The sequence below is a fragment of the Chinchilla lanigera genome, unplaced genomic scaffold, assembly GCF_000276665.1.
Source record: "Chinchilla lanigera isolate Chin_1 unplaced genomic scaffold, ChiLan1.0 scaffold00002, whole genome shotgun sequence".
NCBI classification, from domain to species: Eukaryota; Metazoa; Chordata; class Mammalia; order Rodentia; family Chinchillidae; genus Chinchilla; species Chinchilla lanigera.
Window position 1 is genome coordinate 45,281,262 of NW_004955403.1, and position 23,796 is coordinate 45,305,057.

Consider the following 23,796-nt stretch of genomic DNA (forward strand, 5'->3'; position numbering starts at 1 on the left):
AAGATTTGACAGTCTTCTGCAGGAAGCCAATAAAGCTGGTCTTCCAATAGAGGCAGAAGTTCTTATTGAGAAATTAAGGAGTTCTTTGAGAATCTAATGAACACAACAACTTTCTCTTTTGAAGACACACACAAAATATGGTGTATAATTTCAAGATGTTTAAAGACTCACCTACCCCTACATAATGAATTGCTACCTATTATTCAGAGATGATCTCTAAAAACATCCGTGACTTCATTACTTTCTCCTTGTGGGATAAAACACCTGACACCCACAACTTAAAGGAGAAGAGGTTTATTCTGGCTCACAGCTACAGTCCATGGTTGGTGGGCTCCAAGGCAGAAGGATTTGGTGGAAAGGCCTGGGTAGAAGAAAGCTGGTCACTGCTGGAAACAGAGTACAGGGAGGAGCCACGAAAGGAAGCCCTTCCAGGTCACTTCCTCTTCCAGTCAGACCCATCTCTAACAGCAGCCCAGCTATTCACCCCCATGATCTAATAAGCTTCAAAAAGCCCATTCTGTGAGCCCATGCGGTTCTTGGGGAACCCCCAGATAAAAATCGTAGCCATCAGCCAATAGATACTATACAAAGCCAAAGAGATGCTAAATAACAGTCCCAGGGAGCCAAGAGTCAAATCCCTGACCTGTTCATCCTTCCTGCCTGAAGACAGTGGACGGCCCCCCAGCTAGGCAACACAGACAGCTCCCAGAGGGGCTCCTTCCTCCTTCCCCAGGACAGCCCAAGGGAGGCTGCCCAATTCCCTTCGCAGGCCAGCAACCCTCTCGGACAAGGACAGCATCTACTACACAAAAGGGGCCCAGACAGCCAGGGTAGTTCCAGGCTGGAATCTATTTATACACATCCTCAGCACCCAGGGGTTGAATTACAGTCCCGCAGATGGCACGGGGCCAGCAAGGAGTTATTTATATCCTCCTGGCAGACCGAGAGGAACAGGACAACTCGAACAACCGCTTCAAACACGGCCCGGAAGGGACGCGGCTTACAGGAGAAGAGAATCATCTGCCCTACAACCCACAACCACCACTGCACAACACACACACACACACACACACACACACACACACACACAATCTGAGGACATCCTTGCAATAAGTACAAGTTGAGAGGAAAAAAACTAAAAGGCTGCATTTTTTTAAAATGTACAACATGGCCCACCAGAAGCTGGAGAGAGTCCAGCTAAATTCTCTGGATTCATGGTTCATTCCCACACGTTCCCCAGGCGCTCCAGTCTCCGTATCAGAACCTTTTAAAGAAAATGCCTCTCCCGGTCTTTCTGACATCTCTGGTCAGTTTAAATCGACAGCGCCGAGGCTCAGGGGTGTGAAGAGAGGTGAAGACAGAGCTTGATCTCCTGGGATGCTACTTCCCAGGCAGCTGGAACCGTGGGAAGAGAGAAGCTTCCAGAAGCTCCCTACGGGCCCTGTCCAAAAGGCAGTGGGAGGATTCAGAAGTTCTTCCAATAACCCTGAGGCCCAACAAGCGGATATCCTCGCTTAATCAAGGCTTCTTCCTAGATCAAGCAAAACCTCCAACTCTTTACAGCAGTGACATTTACTAAGACAGCACTGCCGAGTCTGATATCTCACACAGGTGAACACCACACCAGTGACATACCTGGCCTGCTGCCGGGTGTGCCTCACAGCAGTGCAATGGACTGCTTTTAAGGTGGTCCCAGAGGGACAGGGTGCCAAGAAATCCAGCACAGATGCACAACTCTCAAAACAGAAGGAGGAACCAGGACCCAGCCAGGCCTTGCAGTCAGGACTGTGCAGTACAGCCCTAGGGCGCGGGGACTTTCTGGGAGAGGCCACGGTCAGGGGCCTCATTTCCAAAGAACCGTCACCCAGAGATGCTTTTCCACGACCCCATCAAGCTGGCTCCATTCACTAAAGTTTCCAAGCGATAGGGATCTACGGTTCTTGCCCCGAACACCGCAGCACTGGGCTTCTCCGTGGTCACCAGATTCCCACCCCCAGTGCCCATCCTGGAGGGCAGGAACCTGGAGAACAAGCCCAGCAAAGGAAGAGCACAGTTATCTCCTCAAGGGCACAGGGCAGAGCCTGGTTCCTACCTTTACATGCCCCTTTTGAGCCACCCATAACCTCCTGGTCCTAAAGGTGGGCACCTCCATGGCCCTCTGTTCATCTCCTCTTCTGCCAAGAGCACATCTCTCTAGGAAAGTAACCAAAGGGTGGGGCAGGAGCTGCAGAAGGCAGGCTACAAAACCACCTGGATAGACTCAAGTCCACAGGCCCGGACATGCTCTTGTGTGATCGGTGAAGAAACAAGGGGCACAGGGAGTGAAGCAGCCCATCCAGTGCCACTCAGGAGGCCACAGGCATGGCTCTGACTTGGGGTGCTACGGTCATCCCTCCATCCACCATCTCTACCTCTCAGTCGGTGTTTCTCCCCAACACGTCTCCCAGCCCACCTCAAGCCTCGGCTCTGAGTGACAAGCAAAGTACCTAAAGGGCACCTGCCTCTGCTCCAACATTGCTGAAGGCCCTGCCAGACTCATCCCACACACAGGCCCAGTCCTCATCCCTGCCCTCCCTCGCCAAGGACCACACTTCTGTATGCCAGTGGGTGGGAGGTGGGAGCTGAGCAATGAAAGGTTGCACGAATGTCCTGACTCCAGACAAGAGCTCACCTGCCACATCCTGAAGCAGTGTGAACTTCCTACTCATGACCCTAGGCCTCTCCAAGGAAGCTGTGTCTCTAATTCAGTGATCTAGACAGCGCTGTCCACGGCCCTGGTGTTGCTGATGTTGAAATCCACACCCCCAATGCCAGGGGCTTCTCCACTTGGCTCAGCCCCTCTTGGAAACTGTCTGCTCTTAGCTGCCAGGGCTCCTTGGTCTCCATGCTCCCCATACTTTGTCCTTTCTGGTTCTACAGTGTGACATTTATGCTTGTGTTCCTGGGTTCTCCATCTCCAGGAAAATAAACAAAAAACCAAGCAAGCCACCAAATTCTCCCTGCTCCAAACTCTCCAGCCTCACACAGGCCAAGAGCCCGGGAGGATCACTGTACTCCATCTTCAAAACCATACCAATCAGCACATGCTGGGCTCCTGCCACTCCTCCACCTCAGTCTCAGTTCTGAATGTGACTGGCACAGCCCTGGACCCCCATTGCAGGACCTCTGAAGTCTTCTGGGCTTTTTTTTCAGTATGGAAGATAAAACCTTGGATTTTGCACTGAGCTACAACACCAATCCTTTTTTAGATTTTTTTATTTTGAGACAGGGTCTTGCTAAGTTGCCCAGAGTGGATTTAAACCTGTGATCCTGCTGCCTCAGCCTTGCAAAGTACTTCAATACAGGTGGGCACCCCCCGGCTAGCCTCTGGCTTTCTGGGTGCGCCTGGCCCCATAAATGTATGAACTCCTGAGCTGGGGCTCGAGCTGGCCCTTCCCAGCTCCTTCAAGGCCCAGTTCCTCCTTGTTATCCACACCACTGTGTACGTGCAGCTTGGCAAGTCCATTTTAGCATTTAGTCCAAGGAGCAAGTACGTCTGGATTTAAGAGTTAGCACGCTCCTTTTATCATGTTTTGGGGATTATGTAGCCTGTCCAGCTTCTCCTCGATCCCAGCAACCAGGAAGCTCAGAGCCGGAGCTCAGCACTCTGCCGGACGACACAGCAGAGGTGTTTTCTAACTCCTCCTTTCTAGGGCTCTTGGTTTTTCCTAGAACCCTCCTACTGCTGTAAACATAGGTTTGTTTCAAACTGCCTCAACCCAGTTGTGTAGCAAGTGTATTTTTTAAAGCAATACAGAAGAGGAAAGCCCACCTCCTTCTCAGGGCTTTCCCTGAGCCCTCAGTCCCTCCTCTGAACTCCAGCAGAGCTCCTATTCCAAACCAAACAAAGCAGCACTTCACCTTGAGTCTACACACAGGCCCACCTCTCCCAGGATAAAAGGAAGCCACTCCCAATCCACATCCCTCTGTGGCCCTGGCTCCAACCCCACTTCCTTCTGAAAAAGGCAGTTTATATCCAGTGCCCCCGCTTCTGACTCCCTGCCAGAAGTGTACCCGCAGCAATCGGCTTGGAACACCACACACATGCACACACATGCATTCTGTAAGACCCCAGCTTCACCACTCCCTCCCCATGAAACCTCCCCTCTTCCGGTTTCTGGGCCCACTTTCTTCCTCCTTTGTCCTCCGACCTCCCCAGCCTCCCTGCCTCACACTGCACCTCCTCCACCTTCCCTTCCCAGGCCCCTGTGTTTCCAGCAGAGTTTAGCCCTCACTACCCCCACCAACAGCTTCACTTACCACCTGAACTCCAAGGGCACCCAAATCTGCGGGCATCTCCATCAAACTTCCTCACATCACCCACTGCTGTGGCTTTAATCACTAGCAAGGAGCCCAAGAATTTCTAAACCTGACCTCATTACTGAGCTCCAGGCCATTCATTCAAATGCTTCCCAGATGTTGCCATGGGAATGGCAACGGTTTCCCCAGAGACTCCTCAAACACGGTGTGTCCAGTACCACCCTCATCCAATTATTCCATCACCCCATAGTTACTCAGCTAGGAAACGTGGCAGATACAGGTGCCATCCACTTATCTATCCAAGTAATACTTATGGGGTGCTCACCATGCACCAGGCTCCGTGTACTGGATGACGAATGGAGTAAGTAAAAGAGAAATGGTTCTTGGCCCCAGGGAACTTCAACCAGTCACCCAGTCCCACCACATTCCAGTGTACTATCACTCTCCTCTGAAACAATAAATAATTTCCATCCCCACAGCTACCACCTGAGTCCAGAGCAGTATACCACAGTGGCAGGAAAGTGGTATCATGTGACTTTCGGCTCTGAAATGTGTGCACTATGTGACCTTAGGCAAGTTACTGTCTCTATTCCTTCAGTGATCGATAAAGATGAAAATGGTACTGACTTTGTAGCCTTGTTGCAGGACTGAAACATGAAGCTTTTAACACATGTCTGGAACACAGCAGACAATCTCTAAACACCTGCAGCTAACTATTGTAATTCCTGTTTCTCCAACAGCCTCCCCATCATGGCTCACCCCCGCTGCAGTTCTCTCTCTCTCTCTCTCTCTCTCTCTCTCTCTCTCTCTCTCTCCTTTTCTAGCAATCTTCCTCCTGGGCTCTCTTCTCATTTCCAAGGCTTTGGTCAAGGCCCCCTTCCGTGGACCCTTACACTGAGGCAGGTGTCCCTCCCCATGCTCCCTCCTTGGCACCTCCCAGTTTCATCCAGGACCACTTCTGTCTTTATCTATTTCCCTGCTGAAGTGCATGTTCCTTGGAGAGCACCACAGTCACCTCTGTCATCCAGGCCTCAGAACCAAGTGCTCCATGCAAGAGGGGTTGATAAATGCTTAACAACAGGAAAAACAGATGTAAGAAACCAAACTCCCAAGTCACTGTAACAAAAAAAAATCCCACTTCCTAATAACTAGGCTACATTTAGTTAGCATTTACCATATGGCAGGCTCTGTGCTAAGCAGTGGACACACGCAATCAAAGCTCAAAATAACCCAGTGATGTGAGTATCAATATTCCTGCTTCCTAGGTGAAGAGATGGAGGCTCAGGCTATCTTTTACACTGGCTCAGAATCACACAGCTAGTAACTGGTAGTCAGAATTCAAACCCAGCACCGTCAGGCTCCAGAACCCATTCTTTCCCCCAACACCAGTCTATTCAGCTCTCAGTCTATAATAAGCTGCTCTTCAATCTATGAGAGCAGCTTCCTCTGCTGGGTCATGAGGTTAAGGCTTCCTTTAGAAGTGGGATCAAATTCTCTGAAGGTCATTTCTTTTTTTCAAGACTCCTAGAGCCTATAATTTTAAATTATAAAATTATAGTTGGATGGTTTACTGGCTTCCTTCACAGTCCTTAACATGAGGTTGGCACAGAGTAGACAAAAAATAAACCTAAGTTCAATGAATGAGCAAATCAGAAAATGAGTGGTGGGTGGGTGGGTGGATGGATGGATGGATGGATGGATGGATAGATGGATGGATGGATGGATAGATTCATTCACAGATGGATGGATGGATGGATGGATTCATTCATTCACAGATGATGGATGGATGGGTGGATGGATGGATGGATTCATTCACAGATGATGGATGGATGGGTGGATGGATGGATGGATGGATTCATTCACAGATGGATGGATGGATGGGTGGATGGATGGATTCATTCAAAGATGGATGGATGGATGGATGGATGGATGAATGGATGGATGGATGAATGGATGGATGGATGGATTCATTCACAGATGGATGGATGGATGGATAGATTCATTCACAAATGGATGGATGAATGGATTCATTCACAGATGGATGGATGGATGGATGGATGGATGAAAAAATGGACAACTGATTTTGCACATATCCAAGTGGATTGAACCTGATTGACACCTTCTGCTGGGCTCAGAATCATAACCCAATGGGACTCCCCAGTAGATGCAGAGAAAGGACAACACCAGCCTCTGCAAGCACCTTGAAGCCAGGGCCCCAGGGTGCGTGCTCTTACCGGCATAAGTGATCTCCCCGGCACAGGGTGCGGAGTTCCAGACAGTTGGGCTTCTCCTTGTCCTCGTAGGAACAGCTGGGCAGGATGGTCTGCCGGCGACGCTCAGCACACGCCTGGTCTTGGCAGGAACAGAAGAGCATGCGGTAGGTGTACTCGCTGGGCACGCGGTCGAAGAACTGGCGCAGGGCCTTGTGGCACTTGCGGCGGTTGCAGCGCTCAGTGGACGAGATCTCACGGTTGCAGATGGAGATGTAGGAGGAGCGCAGCTTCTTGCAGTTGTCATTCAGGTTGCAGGCCTTGGCAGCGTCCAGGCAATGGTTGCTCCTGGCACTGACAGCCGGGTCTGCCCCTGTCCCTGGAGGAAGGAGGCAAGCACGGGTCAGTGTCCCATAGCAGCACGGGGGAGACACAGCAACCTGAGACTAGTGTTCTCACATACCTGCTCTTTGCTCAGCTTCCTCATCTGTGAAATAGGGATCCCTTCCCAAGATCTAACCCCAATGGCTCCAGTGAGGATTAAAAGAGTTAGTAGGCAGGCCCAAAAAGAACTCAGGAATAGTCAGGTGTGATACTGCACACCTGGAATCCCAGAACTCTGGAAGGCTGAGGCAGGAAGATCACAAGTTTGGGCCTACTCTGAGCAACATAGTGACTTAGCAAGACATTGTCTCAAGTTTTTTAAAAAGGAAATTGTTTCAAAGACTGGAGATGTACATGTTTATAGCAACACAATTTGTAATAGCTAGATCTTGGAAACAACACAAATGTCCACCAACAGGAATGGATAAAAAAGATGTGGTGTTTTTAATACAATGGAGTACTACTCAGCCATAAAGAAGGATAAGCTGGAGACTTTTATGGGTAAATGGATGCTACTTGAGAGTATACTCAAAAATGAAATAAACCAGATGCACATGTGCAAACATCATATTGTCTCCCTAGTGTGAGAAGCTGAAAGAGTGAATAAGATCCAAAATGTACAATAGATATTGTAAAATGGAAAGAAAGTGTTCAAAAGAAAAGAGAAACGGATGGGGAAGGAGAAAAGAAGGAAAGGAAAAGCAAAAAAAGAAAAAATACACACACACACACACACACACACACACACACACCCCAGATAGTTAAGACAGTTATACTGGGGCTGGGGATTTAGCTCAGTAGCACAGTGCCTGCCCAGCAAGCTCAAGGTTGTGAGTTCGATCCCTGGTACGGGAAAAAAGCCAAAAACCAAAAAAGACAGTTATACTACTAATTTCTCTTAGTTCATTGAAAAGAAAGGTTTGTGCTAATATTGTTTGGACAGTTAAATGCCTATGTCTTGTACTCTGACTAATTTAAAGATCACAATATACATTATAGGAGGTAGCCATTGTTACCCTCCTATTATCTTGGTTTGAAACTTTTTTCTCTTTAAAATAATAGATAGACAGACAGACAGACAGACAGGGTATCATAGCTCAGGGCAAAGACTCAGGATTCAGTCTGTGCTATTGCAAAAAAAAAAAAAAAAGAAGAAGAAGCATGCAGGACAGCACCAGGCATGGGGCAAGCAGTACATGTGAGGAGCTGGGCGGGTGGTGACTGTTAATCCACAGTCTCATCTCAGACGTACACAAGCCTAGGCGACGCAACTGGGTGCGTGGGGCCCTGTTTACAAATGCAGGAAACAACACTCCTGGCTCAAGAAGCAGCACACCTGGGCAGTCAGGGCAAGGGCTCCACTGGCACTTGGCATGGGACAAGTGGGACAATGCTCATGGCAGGGACTTCAGCAGCCACCACCCTCACCCCCACCATCATGGCCATAGAAACCACCCGAGACACCTCAAATGCCCACCCCTGCATCCAGAGTGCACTGGCTGCTACGAACACCCAAAAAGGAATCCCTGAGCTGGCAGTCTTGCAAGCTGAAGTCAAGACTGCCCCTAAGCCAAATCTGGGCTGAACACACACCAGCCACAGGGCAGACATGGTAGAACTCTGGCATTTGTGCCATGACCTCCAGTTTTTGCCACTGTCCATGAAGCAGAACGTCTCAGGCATCAATCAGTGTTCCCAGGAATTCTATATCCCCTCTGTGGTGGTTTCTGCTCCCCACAAGTCTCAGGAGACACACGGCACTAAGACCACCTGACCCCCTGCCTCTGCCCTGGAGGAGGAACCCCATATGCTCATGCCCTTCTGAGACACACTGGCGAGAGCCCAAAGGGAAATCATCCAACCCAATCTCTTTACAGATAAGGAAACGGAGGCCCTGAGTGTCACCCAGCACACTGGCAGCAAACCTGAGCATGAACCCAGTCACCCAGCACCAGGAACACCGGGGAGAACCATCAGCTTAGGCTTAAAATGAGCGTCAGCCTCTCCACCCACACTTCATCCCTCTCCCAAAGGCTTCTGGCCTTGCCATTGGGGAGGTGGGTGGAACAAGGCTGGTGGAGGCCTGGCTTCCTCCCCAGGGGGATCCTGGTTACCAAGCATGCACTGCATAGTTCCTGGTGATCTGGTCACAGGGCCATTAGAGCTCCAAGTCCCACCCCTGCACAGCCTTCTGCTGGCTGCTGCATTGCACATGAAGCTGTAATGGAAGGCCGCACTCTGCAAATGCTGACCACCCCAGATAGGACACCAAGAAGCAGAATGGCACAGTGGTCAGGACTGGGCCTTCAAGAACTGGGCCACCAGCCTGCAGCTCCTGGCTACGGATTAGCCCTGTGACCCTGGGGGAGTGACTGAGCCATTCTGTGCCTGGGTTTATCTCCAGAATAGCACCTACTGCATAGGGTCAGTGCAAGAATGAGTATTACTCACTACTTTCTCTCTCCCTGCATCATTACTTTGCCTGTATAACAGAATACTCCGTTGATACTACATTCCCACCTTTAATTTTAAAAAAAGACCTCAGGACCTCATGATCATACACCCTTCTTAAGCTACCACCCCTTTTTTCTGCTCCCCTTTGAAAAAGAACCACTCACACCGGCCACCTGTCCCCAGCCATCTTCTGCTCTCCTCCCACTTCTCTCTTGGACTTCAGTCTGGCATATGCCCCACCTCTCTCCTCGGTGAGCAGGAATCATCCAGCCTCGCCTTTCCCAGCCCATCGGCAGCCCTGGAAGCAGAAAACCTCTCCCCCCTGCCTGAATCCCTTCCTCACTTGCCTTCCACTCTCTGAGCCTCCCTCCCAGCTTCCAGCACATGCCACTCAGCCTGTCTTTCTGGCTCTGTCCTCTTCTCTAGGCACCTGCTCCCTGAAGGCCCTCAACACTGTTCCTAGGCCAGACCCCTCACCTGAACCTCAGACCCATCTGTCCAACTCCCACTGAACAATTCTACCTGAAAATCTCAAACAGCCACATCCCAAACCCAAACTACCCTCCACCCCAACAGTCTTCTTCATCCTGCTGCACACAACTGGGTCCTTCCAGTAGCTCAAGCCAGACTTCTCTGTGCATCCTTCTCTCCTCTCTCATTCACACAGCACATCAGGAAAACCTGGAGAGGGCTGGGGATACAGCTCAGTGGCATAAGCGCCTGCCTGGCAAGCGCAAGGTAGAGAGTTCGATCCCCAGTACCCCTCCCCAAAAAAAGAAGAAAACCTGGAGGTTCTGCCTTCAAAACACATCTGGAACTCACCACTTCCTACCCTGCTGCTACTTTAGTCCAAGCTGCCATCACTCTGTGCCTCGTTAAAACCTCCTTCCTGGTCCTCCTCTCTCCCACCCATGACAATCCCATCTTATCGCAGCACACAGAGTGAATTTCCTAGAACCTAAGGCAAACAGGTACCATTCCTGGACCCAAACCATCCATTGGCTTCCCCATCTCACTCAAAGGCCTTGGCATGACCAGCAAGGCTCTGTACTTGTGCTGTCCAATATGGCAGCCACTAGGCACACATGGCCATTGAACCTGAGATGTAGCCAGTGTAATCCAAATATATAGGCAAGATCTGGAAATATACCAGATTTTGAACACATAAGAAAAAGTAGGTACTTCGCTAATATTTTTTAGTAGGTACTTCACCAATATTTTATGATTACATATTCAATGGATATTTTACAGAAGTAATATTAAAACTAACTTCACCTATGCCTTTTTACCTTTTAATGGGATTACTCAAACAGAATTCCATGAGAGTGATGGCATATTAAACTTTTTCTTTAACCAGGGATTGATCCAGTATGAGCTGGTATTGAGCTCAGGTATGCCAACCAAGCACTCTGTCACTGAGCTACATTCCCAGTCCTTTTTTATTTATTTCGTTTCCAGACAGATTCTCACTGAGTTGCCCAGGCTGGCCTCGAACTTGCAATCCTCCTGCCTCTGCCTCCCAAGCAGCTGGGATTACAGGTATGCACCACCTCACCTGGCTTCATGTGATACTTGTAGTCAGCACTGCTCTACAGAACGTTCCTTCCAACTCCTTTCCCCTGGCTCACTCCATTCTAATAGTGGCCTCCTAGATCTTCCTGGAGCAGGCCAGTTGTGGCCAGCTTCAGGGCCTTTGCATGTGCTGTCCCTTGGTCTAAAAGGCTTTCTCCTAGCCCATGACTACCCAGCACTTTCCTCAACTTGCTCAGGTCTCTGCTTAAATGTCACCTTATGTGTGAGTCCTTCCTGTCCTCCCTGTGTACAACAGCAACCTATACGCTCCATGTACCTCCTACTCTGGTCTATTTTTCCCCCAACACCCATCACCACTGCCAGAGTATCCCCTACTTACTCAACTGTTTCTATCTGATACAAGCTCCATGAAGGCACTGGAGTTATGCTTTGTGAGTTTCTACCTGCCGCATTCATAGTACTGAGTGTTTAACACACGGCTACTGAATAAATATTTGGTGGGTAAAAGAATAAATGTACTTAGAACAGGTCTAGTTTATGATAAGTGCTGGAAAAAGTTACTAATATCATTAAGGAAGCAAAACTGACACAGACAGGCAGCAGTGGTCAACGCAAGACCACTAGTAATCAAGTATTAATGTGGGGCAGGCCCAGACGGGGCTGAGAAGGGAAACCTGGGGGATGATCAATGAAGACCAAGCCACTCACCACAACACCAGCTCTGGCCAACAGCAGCCCCACCAAGGCCAAAGAAGGGCCCTCTCTCTTGGTTGTAAAAACTAAGGGAGGAGGGCATCCAGACAATGGAATACTAGCCAGTGGTAACAGGAAGTGAGTTAGCAAGCAAGAAGTGAGCTGTAAAAAGACACAGAAGAACCTCATATGGAGGAAGCCACACACATCATTCCAACAACATAACATTTTGGAAAAGGGGAAATCAGAGAGACAGTAAAAAGATCAAGGGTTATTAGGAGTCAGGGGAAGAAAGGATGAACAGACAGAGCAGTGTTTTTAGGGCAGTGACATTACCCTGATACTGTAACGGTGGCTATGTGTCATTAGGTGTGTGTCCAAATCCATAGACTACAATACCAAGAGAGGCCCCTTATGTCAACTATGCGCTGTAGGTAGCAAGGGTATGTCGAGGATCCTCAGCATAAGAAATGCACAACTCTAGTAGGGGGGCTGGTGCAGGAGCACCAAGGTTGATAGACAAATTCTCTCTTCCCTCAATTCTGATGTGAACCGAGCTGCTCAAAGAAAAGGGGGGTGGGGCAGAGAAATGAAGGCAGAAAGAGAATCAAGGTTTGTTTTCCTAATCAATCAACCTATGTGCCAGGCAGTTCCCTAGCCACTGGTGCTGTAACCCTGCCTGAGACACAGCTGAGGACAGAAAAGTGGCCCATGTCAATGCGCATGCTAAGTTCTGCCTCGAAGAGGTTGAGGTGCAGACTGGAGAGCATCCTGCCCAGAGCTGTGGGAAGGGGAGCGTGCGTGTAGTGCTATCCTTGCTGAAGCCGGCAAGATGTGTCAGAGGAAGTGAAGACAGTGGACCGGGGTCCTAGGCCAAGGGAACAGCAGGGGCAACAGCTGGGAGGAGCCAAAACCCATTCATTATGCCTGGAAAAGCAGACCCAGCCAGGGAACGACAAGAGGGACACTGGAGAACTAGGCGAGGGACTCGTCGGCCATGCTGGGCATCTGGCGTCCCGAGCAATCCTCTGAGCTGCTATCAAGCATTCTGCCAGGCCAGGCAAGGACCAAGGATGCCTGTCAACACAATGGCTACTGCGGGGACCCTGCTCGGTGGGAGGGGTCCTCCCAGACCAGCCATCCGTGGCGCACCTGTCAGATGCCAGCTGGCTGACAGGAGGTAAGAGCACAGTGACCTGGGGCCAAGATGGGGGAGAGAGGACAAGGAGGGGACTTTGTGGAGGAGCAGGCGACAACTGCAAGCAGAAAAGCAGCTAATTTAGGCCTGTGGCTGCTCCTAGATCCCCCAGGTGCTCCGTTCCGCTCCTCTCAGCATGTTCCTGAGCTAATGCCAGAGTAATTATAGCCTCAGTGGCTTCCATTTGGGGCTTGACTAGTGAAAGCATTTGCTAGGGGGTGGGAAATGTAAACCCCTGGGCCCAAACTTGGTAAATTTCCTAGGAAAAAAAAATCAAATGCAGCAAAAGGAGCAGCAACTGCCTGGTTCCTGGGAAGATGCTCCCTCTGATCCTGCCAGGTGGGGACCGGATGATGGGACAGAGAAAACCACCCCCAGGAACACACACCCCTGCCACTCCAGACTCTGCACTCCACCAGGCACCTCCCAGCAGGACTCCCACTCAGGCTTCCGTCACTCCACACAGCCAGGGGCATGCGGGCCCTGTAACGGTACGGTACCAGCTCAGCCCACACGCCCCTGCCCAGCCCAGCCCCTGCCTTTCCACCCGCCCTCAAGTCTGGGAGGCAAGTCCCCACCAGGGAGGAACAAGGAGCGGGGATTCCAAACACAAATCCAACCCAGCAGGATATCCCAGAACCCCTCAGAGTTCTCAGGCCCTGCTCAGGCTCCAGCCCCTGAATAAACAGAGCAGGGAGCAAGGAGCAGGGTTGGAGACTCTGGAAACCCAGGTTCCTCTCACTTCCCATCCTCACCCTGCAGAAGGCTGAGAGACCATACAGGACCTGACATACCAGCTCCAGCCTGTCCCCAAAACATGCTCGCACTGCTGCCCCAGGAGTGTCTCCCAGGCCTGCAGGGAAGAGTTGAGTTGGGCCAAGCAGGAAATGGTAAACAGCTGCCCAAGGGAGAGGGAGGCAGGATTTCGTAGTACTTAGCACTTCCCAACACCTCAGGAAATTCATCCTGCCAGCCCAAGTGGCTAGAGACACATCTTGGCTTCTTTACCCACTCCCACCCTTCCCCAGTGTGAGGACCAGGCAAGGGGGAGGCCAGCCAGGAGCAGAGGGACAGGCCATCTCCACCACCAGAGGCTCGGTGTCAGCCTCCCACACGCCAGCCCTTGCCCCAACTTGAACCCCAGGCCCCAGAACTTCATCTCTTCTCCCCAGGGCCACAGCCCTAAGCCAAATGCCCATCTATAGCACAGGGCTGTCCCCAGACAGTGGGGCAACACAGCCAGCAAGCACGTGGCCCCCTTCAACTGATATCCTCTACAGTTGTTCAATGTTCATATAGCGCTGGGTTTACCAAACATCAGTCACCCGAGGACCACCTACGACATTTAGGGCCTGCTAACGTACTATCTGCGGATATTTAATTAGATTTTCCTTTAAATTCCTTAATGCTTAAATGAATTTTTTTAATTTCTTTGACTTCACTTTTTAAATTGGCCAATACCACCTAGATCTGTCCTCAACGATAACATCTCCATTAACTCTGAATTGTTCTAACAAGGCCGCGCTCTTGGAATTAAAATATTTCTTCCCTGCCCATCGTACGTACCAGTGGTGCACACACAGTCAGAAGTGATAGATTTAGAGCACAGGCGCTCAGACTCTAGTGCACCTGTGGCTCACAGGCCCCAAATCCAGGGCCCAAGGCTGGAGGTCCGGGGATGGCACATACGCATCCGGACTTCACAAGGTCTCCGTGTTTCTGCAGCCGCTTTCCAAAGATGAAGAGACAACACCTGAAGGAGAGGGCAAGCTGCCTGCGGCCCAGTCCCATGTCCAACACATACACACCCACCCAGCACACCATTTGCCGGAGCACTCTCAGCAGAAGGTGCCTGTGGCCTTCTGCTGTCACCAAGCACGCTCCCTCTACACCTCCCCACACCCCCGGTGCGCCAAGGCAGACTTCCCAATCACAAGCAGGACTCTCCCTGCAGGAACAGAAGTGAGAGGCTCAGACTTCCATGGCACCTCCAAGCCAGCAGGGACATGGGCGTCTCAGCTTCTCTTCTTGCCCGTGTAGGAAACAGACAGCTGAGCACTTGCTGTGAATCCCCTCCGCAGCTGCGATGTCTACCCCTAAGCCCACCTTGGGACCTGGGCCACGCCTGCTACACATCTCTGCCACTAAACCAGGGGCTGAAAAACCTGGGTCCTAAACCTCTGTCTGCCTTTCCCAGTTTTGTGAGAACCAAAGTAAACCCCAGCCCGCTCTGGACCTCATTTCTTACCACATGAAGAATGGTGGTTTTTGAACTAAACTGTCTCTCACATGTTGTGATTCTACTGCCTATCCACCATCACACCAGGGCAAGACTCTCAGGGCTGGCAGGCCTGGGACAGTACCCCAACCTACCCAGTTCCCAGGACCTGGAACCACAGGTCAACAATGGAAGACTCAAAGGAGACTACCCTGGTCCTGTGCAAACATAACAACAACAACAGCACGCACACACCACACACACCGAGGCTCCTAAGCATGCCTGCCTTCCACAAACAGCACACAACGCCCCACAGTTAGCAGCTGATCAAACAGCTGACAAATACTTTCATGCACTGACTATGTGTTAGGCTTTAAAGTCTAGATGTGAATATGAAAGACAGAATCCCTGCTCTCCAGGGGCTTTTATTCTACTGAAAGAAGGACTGGTAATAAACACACAAAATTAATAATATAAGGAATCAATAAGTGTGATGATGAAGAAAAGAAGGAAGCTCAGAGAGAAGGACCAGGGGATGAGAGAAAGGGTCTCTCCTAAAAGATGCTATTGAGTTGAGACAGAATAACAAGTAGGAGTGAAATATAGGGAAAATCCAAAGGAAGAGAATCCAAAGGAAGAGCACATGTAAAGGTCCTGAGACCCATATAAGCTTGGTAGGTTCCTAAACAAAAGAAAGGACAGAGGGTCTGGAGCATCCTGAATGAGACAAAAGTTAAGAGGGAAACAAAGTCAGAGGAACAGTCAAGGAGACCCATGATGCCTTGCAGAACAAGGTAAGAACTTCAGATTTTTCTTTTAAAGCAGGAAGCACTTGGAGAGTAGGAAGGAGAGGAACCACAGGAGCTCACCGCTGACATACAGAAGAGAGTACACGGATGGGGAGGAGAGGTGGGCAAAGGTGATGAGTGATGGCCACTGCCTCCCACACGCCAGCCCTAGATTTGTCCTCAACTATACCATCTCCATTAACTCTGAACTGTTCTAACAAGGCCGTGCTCTTGAAATTAAAATATTTCTGCGTGATGGAGGTGGAGGCTCAGATGGGATGGTGATTGCAGGGAGGGCAGAAACTGAGCCCGTTCTTCATGTAACACAAGCATGACGTCACCGGGGTTGGCCGCACCGTGAGTGGCAGGAGAGAGAACGTAAGGAAAACGGGTTCAGGCCTGAGCGTCTGGTGGATGGTGCCAGTGTCTGACTAGGAACGAGGAAGAAGGGGCAGGACGAATGGATCTTCAGGTGTGGGGCTTGGCACAAGGAGAGACCTATGGGATGTCCACATGGAGCCGGTGAAAGGCAGGACAGGAGCCTGAGCTGGGGACAGCAGTCTGGGCAGAGACTGCAGACTGAATTAACTGTCACAACAGGCGCTTCAAAGCACACAAATCGGCGAGGTCACGAAGGTTGAGGGTGAGAACGAAGACAAGAAACGGGGTCAGGACAGAGCTCAGGGGCACCAGTGTATGCTGGAGACTGGGACAGAGCAGACCTTGAGTTGGTACAAAATGAAGAGCTGCTGGTTTCAGAGAGGTCAAAACAAAAATTCAAAAAAGATAAAAGAGAAGCAACTCGATGGTCACCTGACTCCAGCTAATTAGAGAGTAGGAACAATGAGATATAGAATAAAGAAACGCTACCAGGGCTGCGTGGAAGATGGAGGGAAAAGGAAGGGCCCAGGAGAAGAGACGGGGGATGCCCACATTGGGGCCCACCTTCCCTGTGGCATCTCGGCCACCCCAACCATCACCTCCGCACCTCTTGTCCCCATGGGGCCATCAATCCCAGAGGCACCTGACAACCAGCAACTACTGGGATCCCAGCAGGGGTCAAGGCCTAATTAGCAGGTGCACAAAATCAGCAAGGCTCCTACCTGCAGGGGGTGTGCCTATGTACACTCCAGAGCAGGGGAGAGTTAGAGTCAAGTAAGCAAAGGAAAACATTCCCTTGCCTGAGGTCAGTTGGGCATTGGTTACAGTTAAGAATGGGTACTAGGGCCCAGCAGGCACTTGGGAGGTACAGCTGGACCACAGGCTGGCAGAGCAAGCACATAGGCTACGTAACCTCTTTTGCCTCATTTCTTCATCTGCAAAATGGGGACACAATACTCACCCTGCCTATATCCGGACTATCTAAAGATTGAGCAGAATAAACAGATGAAATCAGTGTCTATGGTTTAGAGGTGACTCGAGTGTCCTCCAATGGCCCATATGTTTAAGGCAGTGCCAAGGTGGCACTGTTTGGTGGTGGTAGAGCCTTTAGGAGGTGGGGACTAGTGGAAAGTCCTGAGGTTACTGGTGATGCACTCTTGGAAGATAGGTCACATGGTTTCATAGAGAGGGGGCTGTTCTAAAACGCCTGGGTTTGGCCTCACCCTCTCTCTGCTCAGGTTCAGGATGAGATGATCAGCTGCTACACATGCTCCCTCCATGAAGGGCCACCATCTTCACCAGATGCCAAAGTGACAGGGCTATTGGATCTTGGACTTTGAATTTTCAAACTGTGAGCTACATAAGCCCTTTCCCTTTTAAGTGAGCCACCTCGGCTCTTTTGTTGTGGTAATGCAAAGCTGGCTAACACAGTGCCTCTCAAAGTTTGCAATCACAGTACAGAAGTGAAAGGGCTTGTTTAAAACTGTGCATGCCTGTAATCCTAGCACTCTGAGAAGCTGGAGGCAGGAGGATCACAAGTTCGAAGCTAATCTCGGCAAGTGTCAATTTATAGCAAGACCCGGTACCAAAAGAAAATAACTCTTACAAAAGGCTGTGGATATAGCTCAGTGTGAAGGCCCTCCCTGGCTGGAAAGAGCTTCCCTCCCATCTCTCTTGCTATAGTCATATCACCCTGCTAGTAGAAGATGCCAGACGCATATGATGGAACCTTGACACACCATGCCCAAAAGATAGAGTCCCCAGTCTCCACCTCTGTGACCAAGAGAGGTCTCTAGAGCTCCACTGCTCCACCCAGGAAGCCAAACAGAATACACCCTCAGGGCACCATCTCACCGCTGGGCCCCATATCCCTGAGTGGTAACCAGGAACCCTGTACCAGGAAGCTGGAAGCAGTAACTTGGCTTCTCCTAAACAGCAGGGTCACTCCCAGCACTTCACCCCCAGTCCTTTCAGTTGTCACTCAAAGCCCAGAAACCTGGAGAGACCCAAACCCTCAGCCCCCTCTGCTCTGGTCTCTAGCTTACTTCCTTCTTCAAACCTGCCCTGGAAGTCCCAATTTCCTCTCCAAACTTTCCCCTCACCTCCCAGCCCTGTCACAGCATCACAGCCACCCAAGGATGCGCCAGGGGAAGCCAGATGTTTTGGAAGCAGGCCAACCCGCCAAAAATCCCTTCCACGATGGCAAATTCACTGAAAATCAATGGAAAAAATCAATTTGGATGCCTCTGAATATCATTTTATATTTTGTCAATTTTTAACTACATTTAAAATTCTGTCTCCACTTCTTCAAAGGACAGGTTACTCTTAATTTTGAGGTTCATGCAATTAAAAATTCTTAAATTTCATTCTTTCCAGTTTTGAAGGAACGTTTTCATCCATAGCTGAGTGCTTTGTTCTTTTAAAGCATCATTTTGGGGCTTGGAGTTTTTTATATTTAGGGTTTTTAACCCTTCTCACAATAATCACTACAATGGCATATAAGTTTTGATATTGTACTTACAACAACCAAAAACAAAAAGAAAGAAACGGAGGCATTTCACATTGATGGGATTCACCAAATCCTTCTTTGACATTTTTTATTTTTGCCAAATGGATACAGAAGCTGAAGTACCAATCACAAACTTAAATTTTGCTTACTGAATAAGAAATATACTTTTCTCACTATAAGAAGTCTATGTCAACTCATAACCCAAAACACTGAGCTCCAAAACTGAGATTTCAAAAAACCTGGATGTATCTTAACATAGTTATGAAGTCCACTTGCAAACATTTTCAAAAGCCGTGAAGAACACTCAGTGTAAATTTCTAAAAATGTTTTTAAACACTGCAAAGACACTAGCTGGGTGAATCAATGTATTCTATAAAAATCAGCAACTTAGTCACTTGGCATACTGCTTAGGAAGGAAGGGGCCAAGGGGAAGCTCGTGCACAGCAGAGCCCAGGCCCATGGAGGTTTCTCCTCATCACTTCTGTGTCATCAGGCTCCTGAGGGGGTCGCGCTATCAGTCCGCCACGCCCACTCTTCCCGGGGATGTCACCGACTAGCCACTCTGTTCCTCTTCAGGAGGGCTTCACATCTGGCTCACCGGTCTCTTTCTCAGCAGTCTCATTTCTGTGGCCTCCACCCAGCAGGAAGGGGCCAGCGGGTATTCAGCCTTCCTGCTCACTCACCCATCTCCTGCTTCCTGTGAGCCCCTGAGCTCCCCACTGTCATGGTCACGACTTTGGCTTTGCCTTTCCTGACATCTCTTATCAAATGTCCCAACCTCCAACCACCATCTCTTCCCGTCCCAGCTCCCACTCTGAAATTCCTACTCCAGCAACTTTGAATTCTCCCCCAGACCTTGGCCCCCTTGGCCCGACCTCTTGCTCTCCCTCAGCCACCTCCAACCCCGTCCTCACGCCCTCCTCCCCCAGCTTGGACCTCCCGGTTTCCAGGCAAACACCCTGACCTCCTCCACCCACCTCCTCCATCATACTCACCAACCACCAGCCCTAGTGAAGGCAGCCACCCTCCTGCTCTAGCTGGCCCCTCGGCAGCACGAACACACACGAACACACACAAACACACACAAACACACACACACTCACACACACACATCTGGGCCTACTGCTCTCAACCTTAAATTCCTGCTCTCAGGTCTCAAGTGCCTTAAAATGGCCATTTCATACCTCTTCTGCCTCAGTCTCCCCCCAGTCTCTTCCCCCGTGTTCTCATTTGATTACATCATGTCTTAACGTGATCAAGCTGCTATAACAAAATACCACAAACTGGGTGATTATAAATGACAGAAATTTGCTTCTCACAGTCCTGGAAATTGGGAGGCCTGAAAACAAGGCGCAGCTAGATTAAGTGTCTGGTGAGTACCCACTTTCTGGGTCACGGACAGCCATCTTTCCAGGGTGTCCTCACTTGCTAGCAGGGGCAAAGGAGCTCTCGGGGCCTCTTTTCTACGGGCACTAACCCCATTCATAAGAGCCCCACCCCTATGACCTACTTACCTCTGAAAGACTCCACCTCCTAAAGCCATCACATGAGGGGCTAGGACTACACCATTAGCATTTGGGGGAACACAAACATTCAAACCATAACAATCTGCCTTGTACTTTCTGAGAAAACGGGAGCTTTCTACAGAAATTCCCTCACCTTCCCACCCTGGCAGTAACCAAGCTATCCCACATGTATCTGGGGATGCAGCCTCCTGCATGTCAAAGCTTGGTCCCCCATTTGCCCTCCTGTATGCCATGCGTCCCATCCCAGCTCACTACTCAAGGATGCCTCTCCTGACATCTCCCTGTCCCAGGGACCATTCCCCAAAGTGTACAGATGTGCCCCCATTATTGCTTGCTACAAAACAGACCAAAACCAAAGCCAAAGCCTTCCCTGAACCACCCCCACCCTGTCCCTATCTGTCTGCTCCATCTTATGGCAAAGCTCGGAAGGGCAATCTCCGGTTGCTGGTTAACCTGAGCATGACACACTCTCTCCTCCAACCTTCCTGCCCTCCTAAGGCCCCCCTGCAGAGACCACTATGAGCACCTTGTTGCTGAGTCTGTGGTGCCTCCACTAAGCTCACTCACGTGACCTTGCAGCTGCCTGGGGCACACCGCACCGCCTGCTCTTTCCTGACACCCTGCCCTGTCTCCACTGCCAGCACACCCCAGCCAGTTCCCCTTTCTCTCTGGCCGGCCTCTCAGCCCCCTCTGCTTGGACGGCCCCAGCCTCTCTCTCTGCCTGTACACTCCCTCAGTGACCCCATGCCTCCATGACTTAAAATGCCATCTATATGCTAATAACTCTTGATATAACAACCCTGACCTTGGCGTTTCCAGTAGAGGTCTATTTGGCATGTCAACCCTAACACAGCCCAAATGAAACTCTTGATTTCCACCCACCCCTGCCCAATCTGTCCCTGCCCTTGTCTCCTCCATCCTAGTAAACCGCAGGATCCTTTTTCAGCTCAAAAATAGGAGAGCCCAGTTCCACATCCTCTCGATTGCACCTCCAGGATCTACCCAAGCCCATGTGTTCTCTCCTCCTCCTATCACCGTCCCTCACCTGGACCCTGCATGGCCTCTGACCTGGTCTCCCTGCTCCCCATTCCGCCCATGCCCTCCTCCCCATGGCTTAGTCCCCAAATGCAAGAGCATCTTTCCAACACATAAATCATACTGCACTGCTCACCTAGTGGTTCACTCTCTGTCTCTATGTCTCTCTCCCCACTCTTTCTGTCTCTCTCTGCCTGCCTGCCCCTCCCTTTTCCTCTCAATTAATCCCCCCCAAGCCCTTCACATTCAGCTACATCACCAGCCCTTTTACAGATTTATATTTTGAGGCAGGGCCTTACTAAGCTGTTAAATTGCACAGGCTAAACTCAAACTTGCAATCCTCCTACCTCAGCCTCCCAGACTGCTGGGATTATAGGCATGCACCATTAACACCCGGCCCCACCATTCTTAAAATACAGTCTAAACTCCTAACTTGACCTGCAGCAGCTTGGGGATCCAACCCCACTAGCCCTACACCCTCACACTGCTACCTCCACCTCCCCCACGGGAGCAGCTCTCGGTCCCCACCTGGGTCTTTCCTGCTTGTTCCCTCTGCTGTTCCCTGACCCTCCCATGATGCAGCCTTCCTTTGAGTCAGAGCCAGGCGTTCCCAGTCACCTCATCCGTCACCCTATTTTAATCTCTGCATGAAATTCATCACAGTCTACATTTTCTCTGTTAATCTGCTCATGGACTTGTTTTCTATTTTTCTCCAACTCCAGCTAACAGAATATCGTGTCGTGATAGCAAAGAACTGTTGCAGGGCAAGGAGCACTGAGGATGCTCAGGGACTGCTTAGGGCCCCGACTCACACACGTGCCTCCTGCACAGGGGGCACCTGAGCGTCCAGGGTCCATGGAAACCACGACAAGCACAGCCCAAACCCCACAAGCTAAGTCTGCTACTGTTGCTGATCAGGCCAAGGTGGCCCTCGGCACTCATGCACCTCAGAATTCACCCTGGGCCTCTCCTCCCAGAGCTGACTCAGGAGATGATGAGGAGGCGGAGGGGAGAGGGTGCCCCAAGGGTCACAGTGAAGACAGCACAGCTGCGGCTCAGCCTTCACACTCGGCTCCGCTGCCCGGTCCCTCCTTCCCCTCCTTCCCCTCCTTCCCTGTCACCTGCAGGCAGAAGCCACTGCCCCAGCTCCCAACTGTGTCTTCACACACACAACACACACAGACCCACACAGACACACACACCTACATGCACACACCATATACACACCTCCACACACCTCTGAGACACCACACACAATACCACCCCACACACTCACACACACTGCCTCACACACGGACACACACCTACACACACCACCCGACACACATTGTCACACACATATGTCTACACACATACACCACAAAGTGGCACACACATTCCCCACACCCACACAGATACACCTATACACGTACCATCATACAAGCATTACATACACACACTTGTACACAAAAACCACCCCCATGCACATGTGCACACACATACATCATATTTACACAGTGATCTAAATTCTCCCCCGAAGTCTCATGTGTGTCAAAGGTGACTGACTGGATCATGGACAAGCTACACCATCACTGATGAGTTCAGAGCTGACCTGCTATCGGGAGGCGGGGACTGGTTAGAGGCGAGTCACTGGGGGGGGTGACCTGGAAGGGTGTATTCTTGACCCTGACTCCTCTCTCTTCCCTTCCTGGCTGCTACAGGTTGAGGAGCCTTTCCTCCATCGGGACTTTCCACCATGTCGTTTCTGCCTTGAAGCCAATAAAACCATGAACTAAACCCTGTGAAAACTGCAGCCAAAATAAACCAGTCCTTAAGTTGGTGTTGGGTACTTTGTCCCATTGACAGGAAAGTTATGAATGCACACAAACCACCCTATACACACACACACACACACACACACACACACACACACGGCACACCTACACACCCACATACCCCATATGCACACACACCACCCACAAGCACATTAACATATGCCCCTACACATACATATATCACAAATATATTCACAAACTGGCACGCACACAACATATCAAGGTCTACATACACCGACAACTCACACCACACACACACACATACACCACCTAATACATATCTACACACATATGCCCCAGTATGCACACACTGTGCACCACCCACACACGTGCCACACATACTTCCATTCCCACACCACACACTGCACTCTGCACACACGCACACCGACCCATCCTGGCTGTGACCCTTCCTCTGAACACCCACGAGGTCTCAGGAGCACATGACGGGCATGGTAGGCACACGGACGCGCACCCTACTTTCCATCAGGTTAAACTAGAAGGAATGAGTTCCATCAGCGGGCAAGGGCACACGCAAGCTGCTGGGCGGGAATCCCACACGAGCCAATGCAGGAGCTGGGCACACAGAAGCAGCCATAGCAGCTGCCAGCAGAGCCTGCTTAGATCCAGAAGGAGAGGCAAGCAGGTGGCTGCTTCGATGATATGACTGGAAAGGTACCAGAAAACACCCTCACCCTCCGAAACTCTCACCCCAACCATGGCACCTGGAATTCTACCATCACAAAGCCTTTCTTCA

The 23,796-nt window shown here is 50.5% G+C and overlaps 1 protein-coding gene across 3 annotated transcripts in view; it reads right to left on the reverse strand.

Moving 5' to 3' along the window:
- Gfra2 (GDNF family receptor alpha 2) overlaps nt 1-23,796 on the reverse strand; it is an 89,665-nt gene that overhangs the window by 46,101 nt on the left and 19,768 nt on the right. For all 3 annotated transcript variants that reach the window (XM_005373637.1, XM_005373636.1, XM_005373635.2), the window contains one exon: nt 6,534-6,888. In XM_005373637.1, the coding sequence (XP_005373694.1) occupies nt 6,534-6,888 (355 nt within the window). The remainder of the gene's footprint in view (nt 1-6,533; nt 6,889-23,796) is intronic.